Source organism: Motacilla alba, chromosome 21, assembly GCF_015832195.1.
Source record: "Motacilla alba alba isolate MOTALB_02 chromosome 21, Motacilla_alba_V1.0_pri, whole genome shotgun sequence".
Classification (NCBI taxonomy): domain Eukaryota; kingdom Metazoa; phylum Chordata; class Aves; order Passeriformes; family Motacillidae; genus Motacilla; species Motacilla alba.
In genome coordinates, this window is record NC_052036.1 from 4,664,178 (window position 1) to 4,686,475 (window position 22,298).

Below are 22,298 nucleotides of genomic sequence, written 5' to 3' on the forward strand. Positions count from 1 at the left end.
ACATGAGGAACATTCTTCTCTGTACATCTATTCCATGAGCTTTTGTTTTGTTAAGTATTAAGACAAAAGCAGCAGCAAAAGAAATGTCAGCTGGCACACACACACTTCCCAGAAATAACTGTTCTCTATATTTAGCCAGTTTTTATTTAAAATTCAGTTAAAAATAGAGCACCCAAACTGTGTATTTAATACAGAGAATGTCTAAATTTAAATCTCTGCTTTAACCAATCAAAGCTTTTATCTAAGCCCAGAAAATGTTGCTTCCAGTCATTAGAGCTTGCTCCAAAATGTCTGTGAAATGAAGTTACTCTCAGATAATTAGAAATACCACTTATATTGACAGCAGCATTTAAAGGTAATGCAAATGAAAGCCCTCACACAACTACTTGTACCAGCAAGTTCAAAATGAGCACTACTGGATCAGTCTGCCTTCATCTGTAATAAAAAATGGAAATATTTGTCATGGCCCTATGTGGATCACTGACCAATTGAGAGGATGACATCAAAAATATCTGTGGTTTTAGCTAAGTTATCTTCAGAAGTAACTACTTAGGCCTTTATCTGCCATTTTATTCTGCTCTTTGACAAACCCGGTATGTTCCAATCCAGCAGCAGTTACACAAATAAGTGACATTTAAAAAAAAAGAATAGAAAAAAAGGACTTTTGAGTCCACTGCAGACCCAAAAGCCCTTCTCACACAGCTGATCAAGGCGGTGTCTTGCTATTCAGAACAATTTTGCCTCTCTATGCCACACATGAAAAGCTGTCACTGCATGGAAAACCAAACCCAAAGCACTGACCCAAATGTTTGCCTGAAGAGGGGCACTGGCTTTGCCTGGAGAACACAGCTGTACAAGGCCACAATCCCAGGAACAGGGCTGCCTTTGTGTCCAACAGGAGCCCAGGGATTACTGTAACAAGAGTCCCCACCGCTGAGGAAACCAGAGCAAAGCCTCTCACAGACAGTGCTACCAGCATGCCAAAGCTCCCACGGATAAAATTCAACCCCACACAACTGCACAAGGTCACACTCAACATTTTCACTGACAGTCACTCAAATTTGTCCCGTTATTAATTTTATTTAAATTTCTCATGTCATTTATGGTCACCACATCTGCAACATGGCACTTCTCAGAATTTTTTCTCCAAGTACTCCCAGTAAAATCACCCCTCTGTGTTTTACAATGTATTTCACCCACTCTGACATCCATTTCCACATTTCTTTCCTTTAACCTTATTCTATTTCTTCAGTACTGGTAGGTATGCAGTGTTTTTTCCATCAGTCCCCTTTAAAAATATTACAGCATCTTCTCAACTGGGTCTGCAACCTAACAAAGAACATTAATTGTTAATAACCAGCTCCTGTCAAAACCTATTTGCAGCATGAAAACTCTGCTTCTCTGTATCTGTTAAATTTGGAAAGACTCATCTCTTTCCAGCTTCAGAGGGACAAATCCAAGGTCATATGGCAGAATATCACAGCAGGTCCTTTAAAGAAGTAGATAAATGAGGATAAATATTACAATGCAAACTCATCATTTTAATGTACAACACAGTCACCAAATTATTTTTATCTGCTGGGAAATTGTGGAAGATTTGCTTCACTTCCTTGGTGAAACAAAGTGCTTCATTCATTTCAGCCACAGCCCACTGATACTTTCTCAGAGAAAGGCTTGACAGCCTTCTCTGATAACATGAGATACACTGAATTATATTTCCAAAGGAACTGTAATCCTCCAGTTGCCCAATCAGCCCATTTCTCAAAAGGACTGTGCTACAGGACAACAGCAACAGTTGGTGCTCATGTTAACAAGACCAACAACAGAAGTTCTAAATTTATAATATGCCCCAAACCAGACAAGAGCAAGTTGCTATGTGCTTAATTTGTGATACCAAGAAAGGTCACAGGCTCATGAAGTTATTACAGAGAACAGCAAGTTCTTCCATTTTTCAAACAGTGAGAACAAATCTCAGAGCACAGATGTACTTGTCTTCTGCTCAGTTAACTGCTACATGTGAGATGAAAGTCTAATTCGATCTAAATGGGTTAAAACTAGAAGGTTTTTGCACAGACCTGTTTATAGTAGAAAACATCAACTAAAACAGACTACAGAAATAAAATGTCACTGTAACACAACTTGGACAATTTAATTTGCAGGTAAGGAACCAGAAAATAAAACCAGCTCTGGTATCTGAGAGGGGAGAGCAGAGGGTGACACCCAACAGTTCAGGATTTCAGAGCTAGGAGCTAAGCTACAGCACAAAGTCCACTTTGCTTTTGCAATCCCTGACAAGGGTCTGTAAGATCACAAACACTGGACTCGCTGCTCTTTACCTGCAACTTGAAAGGGAACACTTTGCAGGAAAGTCCATTTTTTCCACTCACTGCCACTTGGTAAGACCTACTCCTTGGGAAAAGCCCAAGACAACTCTCAAGACCCGGCTGAGGATCCAACTATGGCAAAGGTGGGTGTTTGAACATTCTGATCCCAATCCCCAGCTGGACAGGTCAGCTATCACTGCTCTGAGCTGCTTCACACCACGGCTCCCAGGCTGCAGTTTTACTGCCTGCAACACAGGGAAGTTTGCATTGGACTCAGCCCTGAATAATGGTGATGTCTGAGAGAATGTTCCCAAATTTCTATGAATCGAGTCACTTTTACAAACAGCAGGCCTTCCCCATTCAACAGTCACACTGTCTCTGATGGACTGCCAAACAAAACGAGATCTGTATCTGAGGAGACTCGAGTGAGGCACCTGACTCTCAACAAGGGTTACAATAATGTATAGCTGACTGCTCATTTCCATGGCATTTTGCAGCAATAATAATCAAGATGATGGATTTTCAGCTATTATAATACTCTCACTAGAATAATTTTATGTCGATCAGCACATTAATAACAGTGCCTCTCTGAAGTTCTGCAGCATTAATCATAGTCAATCAAAGGCTCTCACAGAACTCTGATAACAAAGTGTAACAACAGAATTAACTCTTAACAGCTGGTAAGCTCCTAAAGCTTCATCCTAAATAACTCTCAGGCACTGGTGATGCAAATAAATATTGTGATTTTCCAGGGGAAAAGTGTATAAAAGGCAAGTAAATATTTCTAGAAAACGGTCAGACATTGCCTAATTTCTTAGCTACAAATGCCACTGAGTCTTGCTTCAATAACTGATAATAAACCCAAGCAGCAAGTCAGTCTGCTGTAACATTTCCTTGAGGAACTCAACACAGCAAATGCAGAATTCTTCAGAACAGTCATTCCTGTCAATCTGTGCAAGGCTCTTGGCAGGAATGACAAAATAAATTGACAGATTGAAAAGAATAAATAGACTCTAGTCTTACAAATGGTTTTCCTTTTTGTTCATTTGAAAAATATACAAGCCAGTTAATAACTAAAATATAGAATTTCTTTGCTGTTTTGCAGGTTTGTAACGCAGCCACGTGAGAATCTTCAGAGAGTTGACAAACACAAGTTACTTTCTGAAGGAGACTTCAATTAAAGAAAAGAGCTCTCAGCCACACACTCAAATGGAGTCTGCATGTCTTCCATGAATAAACCAGCTAACAAAACTTTGTGTGCACACTCCTGAAGCTAAGTTAAATGTGCTTGTTCATCTCTGCATAATAAATTACACACGGTGTCTGCAGATAAACCTCAGTATGAGACATTCCCTGTAAATAATGCAAGTAAAATAAATGGTCAATGCAAAATTATGGTAAATTGCAATAAAAAAGTTTAGTACAGTTAATGATACAATATTATTCACATTAATTCTGATTGAATGGTTTTGAAAAGATGATGCATTAAAAAAATCTAGCAAAAGACAATATAAATTAAGAGCTACAGAAGATTCTTACTACAAGAACTTAAAGCCTTCCCTAAATAAAAAGATGGTTCAAGCAGGAGGCAAATAAAATTAGAATACACTGAAAGTCAATAACTGACTTTACCTTGCATCCATCATAATCCTCAGAGCCTCCAATCAGGAAACAAACACTGAAGTGGGAGATTGCACAGGAAGGTCAGGAAACCACAGAAAGAGCAACAGTGGCTGGTAAAGCCTTGGCTCAATGTGAGGGAACACCAAGCAATTCAAGAAAGGATTATTCACGTGAGCAAAAGTCACCCAGATTTACTGAGATGTAAGGCAGTCAGTAGCTCACTGAGTTTGTTCTCTTATATTCTACTAGCAACAGGTCAACTCTAAATCACTAAATACTTGAAGGAATAGAAAACAAAAGTACTTGTTTCTCTCTGGAAAACAGTGCCTATTCTACTCTGCAGGAATTCATCCCCCTCCTATTTTGGAACAAATCCTCCAAATCTATCTCAAAGCTCTTCCCTAAAAAAGTAATCACCAAATTTTCTCCATATCTTCTACACAGAAGCGTTTAAACAATTCTATGAGTCAGAAGAAAATGGTCTAAGAAAGTTAGGAAAATCCCAATAAATATTTCTACAAGGAAACAAGTATTTCAATAGCAAGTAGGTAACTTATTTTCAGGAAAATCAAAACAGTATTTACTAAGAAAGGAGAAGAATAACTCCCAAATGCAGTGGATTATTTTTAAAAAAACAGCAGTGAAATATCAAGCAGCTTTTTTTCCAGGTCACTCCTTGCTTCAAAGCTAATCCTGATCAACTGAAAGAAAAAAATTGATTAATAATAGAAAGTTGCCTGGTGCCTTATTTCACTTCCCACTGTGGATTATGTAACTGAAGACAGCATTAGCAAATTTGCTGGGAAATGCCTCAACCGTGGTCTAGATATATTTTACTTTTTTAACTTGAGAAAAGCAGTCTAAGGAAGTGTGACTAAAAATGCAAAAGTATGAAAAAAATACAGAATGCTTTAGAATCTGATTTACCAAACAACCCAAGAACTTTTATTCTGCTAGGTAACTACATACATCTGCTTTAAGCAGAACTAAGTTAGTAGCTAGAAATACAACTTGTAACAAGCATGAAGGCCAGATTGTTATTTTAAGTCAAACACAAAAACCACACAGAGATAAAGTAACAGTGTGTGCAAGGTGCTTGTAGTACTTCCAAAAGTTTATACTTAGAAACACAGAGTTTAAGGGGCCAACACAGGCCATTCAGGGCTGAATTTTTTGATTTTCTTAAATAGAGGTAATTTCTTTTTTAATGCCTGAAATGAGGGCTCATTTTCTCCCATTCTTAAATCCACAGGCAGGAGCAAGGCTGGAATGAGTGACAGCGATTTCACTTGGCTGTTCTGAAAGCACAGAGCAGCTGTCCTAGGACCTGGGGCACTGCTGGAGAGGTGAAGATGGGAATTTAAAGGAATACAAGTCTCCCTCTCAAAGGCCCTCATTGATGGGAGCTAAAAGAAAACTTGCACTGCTCAGAAGACCTCAAATGCATGAGTTACTCCCCAGAAAGATGCTTCTATGAGAGATATGGTCCCTTCACATCCCAAATGGAGCTTCTGAACTGGAGTTGTATAAACCTTATTGCAAATCAATGTGATTTGGGGAAATCAAAGTAAATTCCATATTAAGACTTTGTTCCAGATGATCTTGATGCCTTCTTCTTCCTCCCTTGTCTTTTCCCAGTCATTGGTTAGGAAATTTTGAAGCCTTGAGCTCCTGTCTGAGTTTTTCAGTAAATTTATTGGAAATAGAGCTTAGATAACAATATCATTTCATGATATCCTTGCTACAAATGCACAATTTGCACATCCATTGCTACATTCCAACTCATACACAATCATTTTTCTCACAAGCTCTTTTCTGTTTAGAAACAAACTTTTAAACTTAGTCCAAGTACAAACCTAATAAATTTGTGTAACTTAAAGAACAGACAATCACAGCATCATTTGACCACGATTTCCATTTGGGATGACATCCAGATGGCAACCCAAGGCCTACCTTTTATAAACAGGATGCATATTTATGGCACTCTCACATACAGCTAATTATTTGGAACTACATGAGAATGCCTAAGAAATTATTCACAAAAAAAATAAAAACTGCAAGGATTTCTTCTATCACAGAATTTAACCTGCTTATTTCATCCCTACGCTTCATGTTCCCCAGCAGCAATTTGACACTGTTTCAGCAACAGTCACACTTTCAGACAAGAGAAAAAACACTGTAACTTTTAGGATGACAAAGTTTATTTACACGTGGGAAGCAGAAGCCTGAAGTTGCACTTTCCATTCAGCCTGCTATAAACCGAGGCACAATAATTATTTGAAACAGCCAATAACTGATTCTTAATTCACCCACCTTCATCTCACACTGCCTCTGGGCCAGAGTTAGTTATTATGAGCACCCCTATGGTTCATGTTCTGCCTGAAGCCCAGTAAGAACTACGGGAAGCAGCAACATTAGTAATAGAACCATTTAAGGTAACAAAGCTTTATAAGATTTATTAGCAATGGTTTGAGGTTTTAAAACCACACTGAACAATCACCAGGGGCTGTTCACGACACAGGTGACCCTGGTGCAGGTGCTCTGCCTGCACTACAATAGCAAAATATTTCAGGAGTTGACACAACTGTGGCTGAGAGGTCACTGGGTTTCACAAGCCACTCCAGCTGCATTATGCAGCACATGCTTCTGGCAGAATGAAATTGAAGATTTTGTCCCCATCAGGAGTCTGATGGCACCAGGGCAGCTCGCAGGAGCTCCTGCAGCACTCGCTGAGGAGCCCCAGGCCTGCGGGACATGAGGGGAACACAGTGAGGGCCAGAGAAAAAAAAAACACTGTTCTCTCCCCAAAAAAGGCTATTTTGGCAGTATTACTCCCAAGCATGGAGCAAGACAAGCTTTCATCCTGAGTAACATCAGTATCTCTCTTCCTTCAAAACCAGACTTTTGATCTGCCACCTAATCCACAGCAGAAATGAGATTTTAGCCTTGTTTGATCACACTCTGGAGCCTATGCAGCACCTTAAAGCAGACTGCTGGATAAAACCACTGGGTATCTTCATGTATGACCACCAATGAATGACCATCCTTCCTTTAAAAAAAATACTTTAGCAACTGAAAAGTTACTTTTTTTCAGAAAGACTGAGTCTGAAACCAGAGGCTTCATGAGCTCTTCCTGAAGGAAACACTCTGTTGATGTTACTGCTCAGTGCTACAAATCATTCCTGTAGTATGAAAAGGAAGAAACACCTGGATGACACACTAAAAAATCCACACTACTTCTCTCAAGGACACATGAGCCCAACTTGCAAAGTGAACCCAAGCTGTTCTCTTTTTAATTTCCTCAGAAGGAGAATTAATGAAAGATCTTGTGCTAAGGCATTTGATTGAGCAAGTTTCCCTACAAGCTTGGCAGGCAGCACATTAACTACAACCTGGGAGAAACAATGATAAACATTTAAGAAAAAAAATTTCAGAAAATGCAAAAGAAACAAAAAAAAACTAATCTCAGCTCTTGTTGGCCATGCACTGGCAGCTGCTGGCTCTGAACTGTGTAGTTAAGGCAGCAATAACAGCTTGGTTCTGATAAAGTTCTGTGATGGTACCCAGCTCAAGTTCACCAGATTTTCCTTTTTGGGGGTTGCATTCCCATCCCTCTCAATACCTTGTTATCCTACTAAATTTCTTTCTACAGCTCAAATGCACCTTAGGAACATCACACAGTGCTCCAACACATGAAAAGAAGTGCAGTAACTGCCTTTTTCCTCCAGGATTGCTGAGCTGCTGTGCATGGTAGAAGGAAGGTGCACAAGATTTATTCCAGCTAAGAAAAGCTACAGCCAAGCCAGGCAGGAGCCATCGAACACGAACACCTGGGGACTATAAAGCAGTCTGAATGCAGAACACAAAACCAAAACCATGCAGGAGGGACATGGGGACCTGGAGGAAATGCCAGGTGCCATCCTAGATCCACCTAAAGGAGATTATGGGCCCTTGTGTCAGGGATCACTGGCAAACAGGGCAGCTCAAGGTCAGGGCCAGCAGCTCCGTGGGGACCTCGCCTCTGCCCAGCCTGGGCAGCTCCCGGCTCACCCACAGCTCACAGCTTCAGCCTGCTCTGCCTCTCGGGGAACCCAGCACAGAGCATTCCATCTTCACTCAGAGAGAGGATTCCTCCTGCAACGGGAACATCTTACAGCAGGGAAGGCCTCCACTGACTGGCTGCACGAAACAGCCCATTTTCAACACCTCTGGAATGGGCACCTCTTCCGACAAGGGCTCATGACACAGATGGCAGGAACAAGCTTAATTGTCAAATGACAAATATCTAAACTCAAACTATCTATCTATCTATCTCTATCCATCTAATATCTAACTTATGTTCAAGCATAAGACCTAAGATGCATTAAAAATCCAAAAGGATATTTGTTTTACTGAATACAGAATAATTAGGAGTTTTATCTAATAACGACATGGTCTGTATCACTGAATCATAATACACCTCTCAAATAATGTCTAGTCATTCCTCAGGTATTGAACTGTCACTTCACTTTTCTGGAAAATGTGTTCCTAAAGGACACACACATTCACAGTTGTTAGAATTTAACAATTCTTACTTGCTTATATGTTCTTCTCAATAAGGCAACAGTGTGCAACAAAGGCCAAAATAAAATTTTAAAATAACTACATGGTCTGTTATCATAATACACCTCTCAAATAATGTCTTGCCTAGCCATTCCTAAGGTATTGAACTGTCACTTCACTTTTCTGGAAAATGTGTTCCTAAAGGACACACACATTCACAGTTGTGAGAATTTAACAATTCTTACTTGCTTATATGTTCTTCTCAATAAGGCAAAAGTGTGCAACAAAGGCCAAAATAAAATTTAAAAATAACTACATGGTCTGTTATCATAATACACCTCTCAAATAATGTCTTGCCAAGCCATTCCTAAGGTATTGAACTGTCACTTCACTTTTCTGGAAAATGTGTTCCTAAAGGACACACACATTCACAGTTGTGAGAATTTAACAATTCTTACTTGGTTATATTTTCTTCCCAATATGTAAGACAACAGTGTGCAACAAATGCCAAAATAAAATTAAAAAAATTTATGGATCTGTTTAGGTCACTAATGAATTCAAATTTCACAACCCTCTGAAGGAGCTCCTCTCCAGCAAGTTTCCTAAATTAAACTATTACCTGATACTGACTCCCAATTTTTCACATGCATAAAGTTAATTCACAAAAATCTTTCTTCTCCTCTCCCTTTGTATCACATAATCAGAACTATCTATTTTTAAATTAATTACTTTTCAATCATGTTCATCATAATTTCCTGTATTTCCCCAAACCCCTCAAGTCTAGGGTTAAGAAGCTTTCCCCATCCAAAGATACAGCTGAATCTACAAAAGCAGGGATATGAGTAGAAACCATTCTGGAATCCTCACTGCAGTTACTGCTACCAAATCTGCAGGGAAAAAAAGTGTATATTTCTTGAAAAAAGATTGCTGTGAATTGCAAATATTAGCAGATGTTACTACAAACACAAAATAACTGAGAGTAAATGCAAAGTAAAAAAAAAAAATCCAATGAAACCTGTGAAAAACAGAACTATACCATTTCAAAATATCCAATGAACTGCCTTATCATTTTGCAGCTGAAAATTTAATCTAACAACTCAAATCAATGAAATACTAAGAATTTGGTCCTTCTGCTTCATGAGACGAGTCTATAACTCCATAAATAGGTTATTCTTGGTCATTCTCAAATGCTTCATGAATATTGTGCTTGGAGTTTCTGCTGGGTTGCTTTCTATTCAGTAACTGTGAGCCTCATAAGGAGCTTGAGTTTATAAAAAGGGGGAAAAGATCTACTGCTCCTAATTATGAAATCTGTAAAATCCGTAACAGTTAAAACACAAAACCCACAAAAGACCAGAAACCAAATTAGTTTACTGGTATATTTACCTATAACTTCATGAATGCAAATCAAACTTCTATGCCATGAAAAATTACCTCAGAAATTATTCTGTCTGGCTTTGCTGATTTATCATATAATCAAATTCTTGCAGGTTGTTTTTCTAGCCTTTCAGGTAAATCATAGGCACACAAATTCCATGTGCTAAGATAATTCAGATTTAGGAAAAAAAAAATGTAATACAGCCTGTAATTTACCAAGTGCTGCTTATATATGTGCTAAATATGCTTTTTCATTATAAAATAAAACTCAGCGCTTGAATTTCAGTTTGTATTTCCTCAACCTCTGAAATACTATTCAAAATAACTGCTTGTGTTGCACTACAGTCCCCTCTCCCCAATCTCAAATAAAATACTCACACAATAACTGTTTTCAATATCTGACCTTGTTTCCAATCTCAGTTCCACTCAACCTGTAACATCAGGCCCTACGTTTCAAGTTTAAAAAATTGTAATGATGCTTCTTAAAATATTATCTTTCTTCGGTTCATTTGTAACCTCCAGAGAACAGCAAAATGTACATACTCCCATGCAAGAGGAACTGATATAGCTGTGCTGCAGCAGTGAATATTTCCTTTTTTATATCTAGTCCCTGTAACTAAAGGCTTTGTTGTGATTTTGGCCTAAAACGTTAGTCAAAATGTCAGTTATATAAGGCCACGCGTGGAGGCACACGCACTCTAAAAAACCCTGCTGCCGAATTAGTAATGGAAAAAATAATGGATGTCTGGTCTGATATACATATTCACAGAGGGAATAACGCGTTCGTACCACCCAGCCCCGTCCCACCCTCCCTCCCCGGCCCAAGTCAGCCAGGAGCAGCCATTCCCACCGCCTGCGACATTCCGTAACCAGCAAATCGGCCTGGAAACAACAAGAAATTAAAAACCGCAGGGAAAGAACAGGACGGGAATTCTTCATTTGGCTCGACGGACATACCCGCAAGCCCGGGCTCAGCCTCCCCTTCCCAAAGGATCGCGGCGGGCCCGGGCTCGGCTCCCCGTTCTCCACAGCGGGACCGCGGCGGGCCCGGGCTCCGCTCCCGCTTCCCAAGGAGAGATCGCGACGGCCGCGGGCTCAGCCTCCTCCTGCCAGGGAGGGATCGCGGCGGGGCCGAGCTCAGCTCGCCGTCCCCGGCAGGGATCGCGGCGGCCCGGACTCCGCTCGCTGTCCCCGGCAGGGATCGCGGCGGGGCCGAGCTCCGCTCGCCGTCCCCGGCAGGGATCGCGGCGGGGCCGAGCTCCGCTCGCCGTCCCCGGCAGGGATCGCGGCGGGGCCGAGCTCCGCTCGCCGTCCCCGGCAGGGATCGCGGCGGGGCCGAGCTCCGCTCGCCGTCCCCGGCAGGGATCGCGGCGGCCCGGACTCCGCTCCCTGTCCCAAGGAGGCACCGAGGCTGCGGCGGGCTCGGCCCCCGCCCCACGCGGGATCGCTGCGGCTGCCGCGGCCCCTCCGGCGGAGCGGGACATTCCCGCTGCCCGCGCTGCCTCTCCCAACTTTTCCAGCCGCAACTTCCACGTTCCGCCCGCGGCGCCTCCGGCCGGGCCGAGCCGAGCCGGGCCGGGCCGGGCCCTCCCCACCCTGCTCTCTCGGGCTGCGGAAGGTCACGGCGGCCGCAGGCCGGGCTGCCCCGCGCGCTGGCGGCGGCGGGGCCGCTCCGCTCCGTACCTCTGCGGGCCTTCGGGGAGTGCCGGCGGCTGCGGGCGCTCGCTCGCTCCTCCTCGATCGCGGCCGCTATCGCCGGGTCGTCCTCGCCATTGTACCACACCAACAGCTCCTCTCCCGCCGCGATTGGCTGCCGGGACACAACACAGGGCGCGCGGCCAATCAGAGCGCGCGTTGTTGGCGGGGCGGGGAGCGGCCGCGGCGGCGCCCACGGCGCTGCTCCCGCCGAGCCTCGAGGGCGCCGCCCCGCGCGCCCCCTGGCGGGCGGAGGGCACAGCGCAGGAGAGCCCCGGCCCGCCCCGGCACACGGGACAGCACCGAACACCCCAAACAGCCCGAAAACAGCCCGAAAACACCCAAAACCAACCCGAAACAACCCCAAAACCAACCCGAAACAACCCCAAAACCAACCCGAAACAACCCCAAAACCAACCCGAAACAACCCCAAAACCAACCCGAAACAACCCCCGAAACCAACCCCCGAAAGCTCATCACAGACTGTAACACACACACACACACAGAGGGAACAGCACAAAACACCCCAAATCCACCCTGAAACAACCCCAAAACCAACCCCCAAAACCTCATAATGGACTGTAAAACACACACACACACAGAACAGCACCAAAACACTCAAAAACACCCCAAAACCAACCCGAAACAACCCCAAAACCAACCCCCAAAAGCTCATCACGGACTGTAACACACACACACACAGGGAACAGCACAAAACACCCCAAAACTACCCCAAAACCACCCAAAACCACCCCGAAACAACCCCAAAACCGACCCCAAAACCTCATCATGGACTATAACACACACACAAACACGGAACAGCACTGAACACCCAGAATCACCCCAAAACAACCCAAAAACAACCCCAAAACACCCCAAAAACCTCATCACGAACTCTAACACACACAGAGAACAGCACTGAAACATCCCAAAACAACCCTAAAAACCACCCCAAAAACTCATCACAGACTGTAACACACACACACACACACACAGAGAACAGCATCAAAACACCAAAAAAACACCCCAAAAAAACACCCCAAAAAAACACCCCAAAAAAACACCCCAAAAAAACACCCCAAAACCACATAATGCACTATGACACACAGAGAACAGCACCAAAAACACCCCAAAAGCAACTCCCAAAACTTCCTCGTGGACTGTAACACACACAACCCCCAGAACACAAAATATCATTTAAAAAATCACCCCCAAAAAATTCACAGGAAAACACAGAAAAAACTCCACAAAAGTGACAAGACCAAAGACCACAAAAATACCAGCATAAAAGATAAGCCCTAAAAATGGCAAAAAAAAAGGCAGAAAAAACTTACCAAAAAAAGTCAAAATCAGAAAAAGGGACAAAATCACGCACAAAAAAAAAAATCTCAGAAAAAAATAAAAACAAAAGAAAAATCATGGAATGTTAAGGGGTTGGAAGGGACCTGAAAGTCCATCAAGTTCCACCCCCTGCCATGACAGGGACACCTTCCACTGTCCCAGGCTGCTCCCAGCTCTGTCCAGCCTGGCATCAAACACTGCCAGGGATCCAGGGGCAGCCCCAGCTGCTCTGGGCACCCTGTGCCAGGGCCTGCCCACCCTCATGGGGAAGAATCTCTTATCATCAACCCCAAAATTTCCCCTCTTTCTATTTGTACGCATTGCTCTTTGGCCCATCACAATTCCTGACAATACAGAGGTAATATCAGTACAGTTTTAGTTAATATTACTATAGTTAATTAATATAGTCTTTGTATTATTCATTCATGCACAGTTGTTGTTGTTATTATTATTTTGGGCATGAACCTTCCAGCTGTAATGTCCCAAACTGTGGTTTGCCTCTAATGGTGACACTGATTTAAATCCCAGTGCTCACTCCTCTGGATATTCATTGTAAATTCTTCCCAGAGAGCAGCCATGTTGGGACAAACATACCTACCTTACACAAAGCTTTAAATAACATTAATTATAATATTATTATAAGTTACTGCTCAGGCAGCCACTACAGTTGGGATCTGGAGCAAATTCTAAAGATCCAGGAAAAGACTGTCACAGTGGGTTAATGGGAATACAGATAATTACATGTTTAAGAAACCCACTGCACCACAAAAATCAAAGGTTTGCTTGCCACACCAAATTGATGATTTCCATTCTTTTTAATCAAATTTTTTTAAAAAATCACAGATTAAATTAGTCAAATGGGCACCACTGCAAATGCTACTCATACTCCCAGCACTGCCAATAAAAGAAACTATTGGTCAGTTCATTTCACACAGACTCAAGCTAGTAAGTCCCCAAGCTGGGAGACTGAAGATTTTAACTTACTTTTTAAATCTTCCTCATTGTTTTTCCATTTCCTGAAGCATTTTACCCAAAACCAAGAAAAATTTAAATGCCTTAACTTCAATTCCCCTCTTTCAGGGCTAAATGAACATGGGGCTGGTGGAGACCAGATCCTATTTTCACTCATTAGAGCAAAGGTTGTCCTTAGATTATTCTTTCCAGTCTGAAGCCAAAGGGGAATCTTGTATCAAGAAGAAAATTAGGATTTCTTTCTTCTACAGCCCATTTTTAGTGGGTCTCACAGCACATGATAGAGGTGATAATTATAATCATACCCCCAGACACTGGAACAACAAGAGGTGCAAGATCCCAAGAGCTAAGGGAAGAGTAAGTTCTAACACAAGCAAAGCCTATGGCTTGGCTGCCTTCACTTCCAGAGCCTGATAGGATAAATAGAGGCAAAGTTATTTGCATGGCCTTGGAGCTGGTGAGCAGCAAGTCGTGCAGCAGAGTTGTCTGATGCAAAAAAACCCTTATCATCTAAAAAAGTACAAAGGCAGAGCAAAGATCTGGATGAGGTTTCAGGCAATGCAAACACAGGGTGGCAATGAACACGTAATTTGCTGGCTGCATGGCTGGAGCTAACGTTCAGCTTGATGAATTTAGTTTTATTGTGACTGCTCTAGAATCTCAATTAAGCCCTCTAACCTTGTGCTTCTAAAATGAGATGCAGCAGCAGCTTCAAAACCAGACAATTAAAGCTGCTCCCTCACAGCGATACGAGAGCAGGACTACTCTGAGCAAGTGCCACTTGTACCACCACTCTTCCTCGTGACACCCTCTAGTAACAACTCCAAAGCCCAACCTCCTCCAAAGTATTCCCTACAGATCCTCGGTGCAGCAGTGTCAGACTGGGACAGCCTGGATAAAAAAAGGTATGAATTTTTGGGAAGGCTCGTTAGGTTAATAATTCCCACACACTTTTTTTGTGCTTTTTGTTTTAACTGCAACATTTAACTGTCCTTAATCTGAGTATTTCCTGTTCAAAAGTTTTACAGTAAGTTCAAAATTTGTTATTTTCAAGAGTAATATCCTAACCAGTTACAAACCTAACCTAAGTAACCTTAGAGGTTCTAGCACACGTTGTCTAAAAATCAATTAATTGTTAAAGGTTCAAGAACTCTAATGTACCTTGTACAGACTGAGATAGGCATTTGCCTGCCCCACCTCATCAGAGTTTCTATTTTTCACCACAGACACAGCATTTGACTGTGATATTGTGCTTCTGCACCTGGGTGTGGCCTCATCTCACCAAACATAACCCAAGTGAACAGTCTGACATTTACCTGAGTGAATCTTTCACACTCTATAACCCTACATTATGCTGCTCTCTCCCATGCAACAGGGAGGATCTTGAGGTATAATAAACCTGTTGGGCAAAACAGTCTTCCACAAGCACATTCATTTCATTTTAATCAGGGACAGTTTCATAGCCAAGCTTCTTTAGAAGACTTTTTGAAACCGAGTTTTCACCGTATTTTGCTTTTTCTAGAACTTCTAGAACTAGAATTTTTACTGTTTCTGGAAGTTTTGTCCTGTGTGCAGAATAACCCTACAGAGCGAGCTCCTCCCATGAGCAGAGGCAGGAAGAGCTGAAACTGCATCATGAGTTCAAGCTGCTGCCCTGCAGTATCACAGCTCTCACACAGGCATCCTGGGGAAAGCAGATGCCAAGCAGCTTACCAACACCCTCAGCCCTTCACAAAGACAAAGAAAAGATGGAAGAGAAAAACATTTGCTTGTGCTCACTTACAAGTTCTATTCCATTCCATAACTATTCTTTGAGAGCAGGGAACTGGGAAGTCAAAGCTCTACAGTTCTGAGGAGCTTCTGCACCAAGCAAATTTGGATTTTGTTATTTCAGCAACAAGGCTTGGAAATCAGCCTGTTTAACTTACAAATTAAAAACCTACAAAAAGCTAAATAAAGTAATGATAAAGTCCTGGGTCTGCCCTAAGAGGTGGTGGAGTCCCCATCCCTGGGTGTGTTTAACAAAGCCTGGATGTGGCACTGGGTGCCAGGGCTTAGTTGAGGTGTTGGGGCTGGGTTGGACTCCATGATCTTGAAGGTCTCTTCCAACCTTGTGTGATTCTGTGATTCTGTAAAGGAAACCTTGGCAAAAATAAGACCCCATGACTTTACTGTCAATGCTTCAAGGTAAAGCAGAACAGAATTACACACAAGCCACTTGAATTCTCCTTTGGGGGTAAATTAAACCTGTGCAATTTATTTGTCAGCAAGTGGAACTCCCCTTATATTTATGAATTATGATAAAGATCAGGAAAGAACCATGTGTTCATATCTGGGCTGGTAAATTTACAGCAGGTTTGAAATGGCAGTGTAGAGATCCTAACATTACATGCAAAAGATAAGGACATTTAAGATGTTCCTTATTCTATGCCTTCTGTTGTCTCAGTTAGCAGTAAGGTGTGACTGGGATAAAACTCATCAAGTTGCAAGAGACAACAGTCAAAGGAACAAAAGGATATTCCAGTGCTGAGACAAGGTATTTGTTATTATGTCAGCAGTGTTCAGCTTCTTTTAGCAGTACAGTTATTTTCTGAAGTGCAGTATCATCCATCAAATAAATTTTAAGTAAGTGAATGCTTGTCTCTGTCGGGACTGAAACTTTTGCAGAAAAGATTCAAGGAGAAATTTAAAATGTTAGAGTGACTCCAGAAGCACACCTATACTAATGAGCTAGTGGGACTGTGGGCAAAGGCAGAAGAAATCCAAGATAAAGTGTCTAGAGAAATCAAGGCTGGCTACAGAGTCCTACTGGGAGCCTGTCTCTGTGAGCAAACACTGCAGAGAAGTCAGCAGCCTGGCTGGCAATAGGGAACCTCTACTTGAATGCCATTACAAAGTTCAGAAAATGTTTAGAAGGTTTCTTCAATTCAGCTTGAGTGACCTAAAATATAACATTCACCTACTGCTGTACTGCCCCAGAAACTTCAGAACTGCACAGGACCAGCTCACTCTTTCAGGAAGTAAATACCACTTACTTACAGATATGTTGGCCTTGCAAGGAAATGGAAGGAACAGCAATACTGCAAAAACAAAACTGCAAATACCCCAAAGACCCAAAAGTATTTTAAATAAAAACTAAGTCAAGCTACACACACTCACTGCTAGGAGGTCTTGATCAGGGATTCAAGAAATACTTTAGAGTCACAATAACCTAACATGCTTCACCATTACAGTTAAGCCATTTTTTTTTTCCTTGATTTGGGAGATAAAATGCTCCAGGAATTACACCCTGTTCCCTGCCTTCTCCTCACTCCCTGAATGAAACCAGAATGGTATAAAACCGTGAGAAATAGTTTAATGGAGCTACCCACAGAAGTGTCTTGACATCTAAACTTTGTCAAACAATGCACAGACCATAAAAATAACTGATCACTGCAAAAATGTCCTCAGTAGAAGGAGTCTTGGTAGCTACAAAAGCAGGAAAACATTTATTTCATATACTCTGTAGTTTTTCATTCTAGTTTGTATCAAATTTGGTGCTGCAGCAGATTATTACCAATTAGATTTAGTAGTTAATAGTAGTTAATCCAGTAGTTTAACAGTAAATCTAATGTCAACTGTATTGGCAGATAAGAATTTATACCAATGATGTGTAGTATTTGCAGTGTTTTAAATATGTTTCATAAAACGTTTCAAACTCTGTTTAATATAAATAGTAAGAAAGAAGTTTTTTAATAAAGCAGAATGAAAAGTATCAATAATAAAAGACAACAAAGTAGCAGTGAATTATGAGTCTCCTCGAGCCAGGTCTCATAAGCTCTTGGAGATCTATTTCACACCCAAGATAGCTCAGCTACCTTAGAAGGCATAAAATCAGCAGGATGGATTCTGTGGTAGTGTTGGAAACAAAAAAGGTTTGAATAAAAGGCAAAATAACAAAACTCTTCACAGAGAAAAACTGAGCCAGGCACAAGAGGTTCTTCCTCCTGGTAAAACACCTGACAAAAGCCATTAGTTTCTTTGTTCTCTTCTTTTTTTTTTAGTAAATTGCTCAGGCAGGACTTTTTGGCTCCTGTCCAATTGGCTATCCTTAAGTTTGAGGTGAAGCCCCCCAGGCCTATGAGATGCCCTTTCACCTGACTGAGGAGAGAAACTTCTGGGCTTATTTCCTTTTGAAGGGGACAAAGGATAGTTTTCTCACTCAACAGGGGCACACTCCTGTATAGCAGCCATTCAGACAGAGATACCTTTAAACTCTTGTAGTAAATGGTCCTGTTGATCTCCAGAGGGAAGAGGTTCTGCTCCTTGCCCGAGCGGGCCCAGTTGATGTAGCGCAGCCAGTTGCCCTTCTCTGGGTCCGTGGCATCCACACACATCCAGCCCAGGTTGGGGTAATACACCTGGGGGAGAGGCAGCAGACACAGGGACACCTGCTCACACCACGGCACTAAAATGTGCAATCCCCTGAATCCTTCCCCTCAGGGAAATCCCCAGCGATTGCCTTGGAAGAACATATCATTGAGTTTTCCCCATCTGGGCTGATGGAGAGGAATCAGCCCCTGGGGCTCTGCAGCACTACTGCCAATCTACATCAGACTGCCTCCCCCACTGGCCAGGTGACAGTGCCCACCCCAATTACCCATCCCAATCACTGCCCCATTGGCCAGATGACAGTGCCCACCCCAATTACTCATGCCAATCACTGCCCCATTGGCCAGATGACAGTGCCCACCCCAATTACCCATCCCAATCACTGCCCCATGGGCCAGGTGACAGTGCCCACCCCAATTCCCCATCCTCATTGCCCCTGCAGGTTGCTGCCCTTTGCCCATCCCTGTGCCTCAGGTCGTTGGTCGCTGACCCCACGCTTAAGTCTGTGCACACCTCATGGTTTTGTCTTTGTCCCCGATCCCTTCAGCACGCTTTGGAATAAACCTTAGCTGGAATACACCATGCAAAGACCCTTCCTGTCCTTCCTCTGCTGAGCTATCTGTGGTGTGCACTGGAAATGGCTGTTCTGGTGGCCTTACTCTGAGCAGCTTCTGAAGGAGATGCTTCAAAGGTTGCAGCATTTCTGCCACCCTGCCATGCTGCAACACTACAACGCTGCATTTCACAGCTCCACAAAGCACTCAGGACCAGCCAAGGCCAGAGACAGCACAAAGGGCACGGCACAGCCAGGGCTGGACAGGCAAAGTGGTGCTCCTCTGCAATCTTCTAGAGAAACTGCTACAATTGGAAAAAAACCCCACTCATGCCTGCAATCCTATCTCTGAAGGCTTTGGGCTCAAAAGTCAAAAGCCTTAAAACATTCTACTTACTTTCCAGTTTGGCAAGCCTGAAATGATACTCTATATTTGCATTTAGTAAATTGACATATTTTAAGACATGAAGGCCACAGAGCTTTATTTTTACCATCTGATGAATTGGGAAAAGTAACTATATAGAAGCTAGAAGCATTTGCTCTATTTGGAAAGATATGGGAAAGCATACTTTATATTTAATCTCTTTCTAGGGTATGAAAGAACATTTTAACCTTTCAGAAATCTTGTGATCACCTTAAGAACCTGACCATGTCAATAAATTTCTGCATGTTCCAAGATGCTGTGTAAATTCTTTGGTGTCTGTTCTTGGGGAAAAGGCTGACACCTACTCCTGCTTTACATTTCCAAGCAACTTGCAGTAAAGCAAGAAGGGGACTGACACCTTCACTGCTTTCTGATGACAGGCAACCCTGCTTCTCTTTCAAGATGTTATGCATTTCCCACTCTTCTCATAATCCAAGTTAGACGTCTATAAGAGCTATCAGTGGGTATTTTTCCTTTTCCGTTTTTCTAAAAGCACAAAAAATCTACAATGTTGTAGCTTTTTATTTTCTGGTACTTTACAAGTAATTCCAAGGCTTTTCAAACTGTTCTCCAATTTCAATCTTTTTTACACTTCTACAATAGCTTAGAAAAACCCCTACTAAATAAGTTCCATTTTTTTGTGCTGATTATACTGCTGATTAAATGAAATGGAATTTTATCAATAAAAGTGAAGTTTTAATAAATACACAACCACCTTAGTTTCTTCCCAAGTAAACAGAAAACATCTCCCTTAAACTATTCCAGCATGGATTTCATCAGCTGACTTTTGAAAGAATGTTCACCAGCACACGTAGCCCTTGCAAAATGAAAGCATAAACAGTGTCTCAGGTGAGACTGCAAAAGCAATTATTTAATTATTTTGGTTAAAATAGAAAAGAAAAGCCAAAGAATGCTGTGGGAGGGCTAAACAGATATGGAATATATGTCTAAATGTAGTTACTAATTACTTTCATATATATATATATTTAAAACCCTACTGTGTTTTTATATTACTTTATTATGGGTTTTCCACAAACCAAAATACTTTTTTGCTTTTCTAATTTACAGACTATTACAGTCTCACTTACAGAACATTGTTTAAAGGCCTTGTGCACTGTGAGAAAGAAAATAGCTCCAACTCCTCTCCATAACAGTGTGTCTTGAAGTGATTCCTGTACCTACAATAAAACCCACTCAGCACAGCTGTGCCAGTCATTCTGAAGCAGCATTTCCCTCCCTTTTCAGACACTTGTTCTCACTTTCCCAACTGTGGCTTTTCTCCAGTAGAAAAGGAAAATATGTTCTCTCCTCAGATACAGAGGCATATACTGACACACACAACTTGTATTTTTCACAATGAGCCTCTGCTATGACAGTTCAAAACCAGTAAAATTGACTGGAGATGCCAGGTTTTGAAGCCTTATTTTTTATTCAGATTAATTTGACTAAAGAAGCAATGGAACACTCGTGGCAAAGGTTGTTCCCCAGGCTGAGTGTCCATATACTGAACTGCTCCTTCTACAAACCATATTTTCTAACAGTTGAGATTCTGCACTGGTTTCAGGTATCAGCATATGAGGCCAACTGTTGCAGTCTCATTTTAGCTGCTTTTTTTCTAACTCTAAAGTCACTATTAAAGCAACACACAATTACTCTGGAATCTAACAAGGGTTCCCATCATCACCTGCATTGTAAAAACAAACTGAAAAAATATCCACCATGAACATGCAGCATCCAGCAGTGAGAAACACAACTGTAAGGTCAATAATTCACTTGACTGATTCAATCTCAGCAAATGTTCCTGTAACAGATCAAAACTGGAGATACCTTATGCAGTGAAGTTTGTCATAGCATGAGCTCAACGCCACAAACATTATGCTTGAAAACTGTATTGCTTTTCTAAAGGGTAATTTGCATTTATGGGAATGTCCTAGATCAATTCCTCTGATAGAGGTTAACTCTAAGCTCTGGGCATGTTTTCAGTGTTTCAGGGAGCTCCAGTTTTGCAAGCAAGGAGACAGAAGGATGGATGACCATTATCAGTGTCTTTAGCCTAAAAATCCATGTTCCAGAACATTCTGTGCCACAGTCCTCCCACGGTCCCTCCCCTCCTTGACTTTGCTAAAACCATGTCCTGTGTTTGTCTTCAGAAAGACTGAAGAAGTCTTTGGAAGTGGTTATGAACTGCCTTAAAGAGACTGTAAATGGGATTCAGCTCCAGATTATGACATTTGTATTTTGAAATCTACATAATATCCAAGGTCTCCTGACTACCAGTGGAGCTCCCAGAGCTGTTCAGCTGCTCAGACAGCACTTGCTTCAAAGCAAGCCCAGCACAAGAAATACTGCAACACTTGAGAACTCTTACAAAGACTCCAAAAGCTGGTCTTCAAAGAACTAAATGGGGAGGAGTGATGTGGCTTCCTTTAGAGATTCCATATCCTCCTGATTTCCCTGATTTCATAAACAGTTGGCAGCACTCAGTTGCACTCAGGGTTCAAGCCAACAATGAAAGGATCAGCAGCAAACTCTTAAGGGCAACTGTGATCCACACACAGCATATAATAAATACAGCAATTTCAAACAATGCCAATGGTTTATAAAGCTTTGTAATTCAGAATAGTTGTTCCATCCCAGTGTCTATAAATAACCATTAGTAATGGCAGTAACAGATGGCAAGTACCTTACATCACGTTTATTTCTAAAATATCTGGAAAATGAAAGGCTAAATACAAAATATTGACCTGCTGACAGGCACATTTTTCCATTTACAAGCTGTTTCTTACCTCCCACATGTACACATTGCTCTTAACTTGAGATCTTTTTTTCTTGTCACCAACAAATGGTCCAAACTTCTTGCCTTTCAAAATTGACTTTGTTGCCCAGACACCTGAGGAGACAGGTACCAGGAGTTAAAACTAATCTAAGTTATTCCAAGCAAATCTTCTACTCAAAATTCACATTCTGAAGATCATTGCATGTGTCTGTCTTGGACTGGGGAGCTGTCCACTCTTCCCAAGAGGAATTATTTCAGACAAATACACCAGACATCATCTCTACCCAGCACAGCAGGGCA

General features: G+C 42.0%; 1 protein-coding gene across 3 annotated transcripts in view; it reads right to left on the minus strand.

Moving 5' to 3' along the window:
* PRDM2 (PR/SET domain 2) overlaps positions 1-22,298 on the minus strand; it is a 66,778-nt gene that overhangs the window by 29,924 nt on the left and 14,556 nt on the right. For 2 of the 3 annotated variants that reach the window (XM_038159674.1, XM_038159675.1), the window contains exons 4-6: positions 22,009-22,112; positions 18,122-18,274; positions 11,550-11,676 (exon numbers count right to left, since the gene is read on the minus strand). In XM_038159674.1, the coding sequence (XP_038015602.1) occupies positions 11,550-11,676; positions 18,122-18,274; positions 22,009-22,112 (384 nt within the window). The other variant, XM_038159676.1, reaches the window with a different exon arrangement.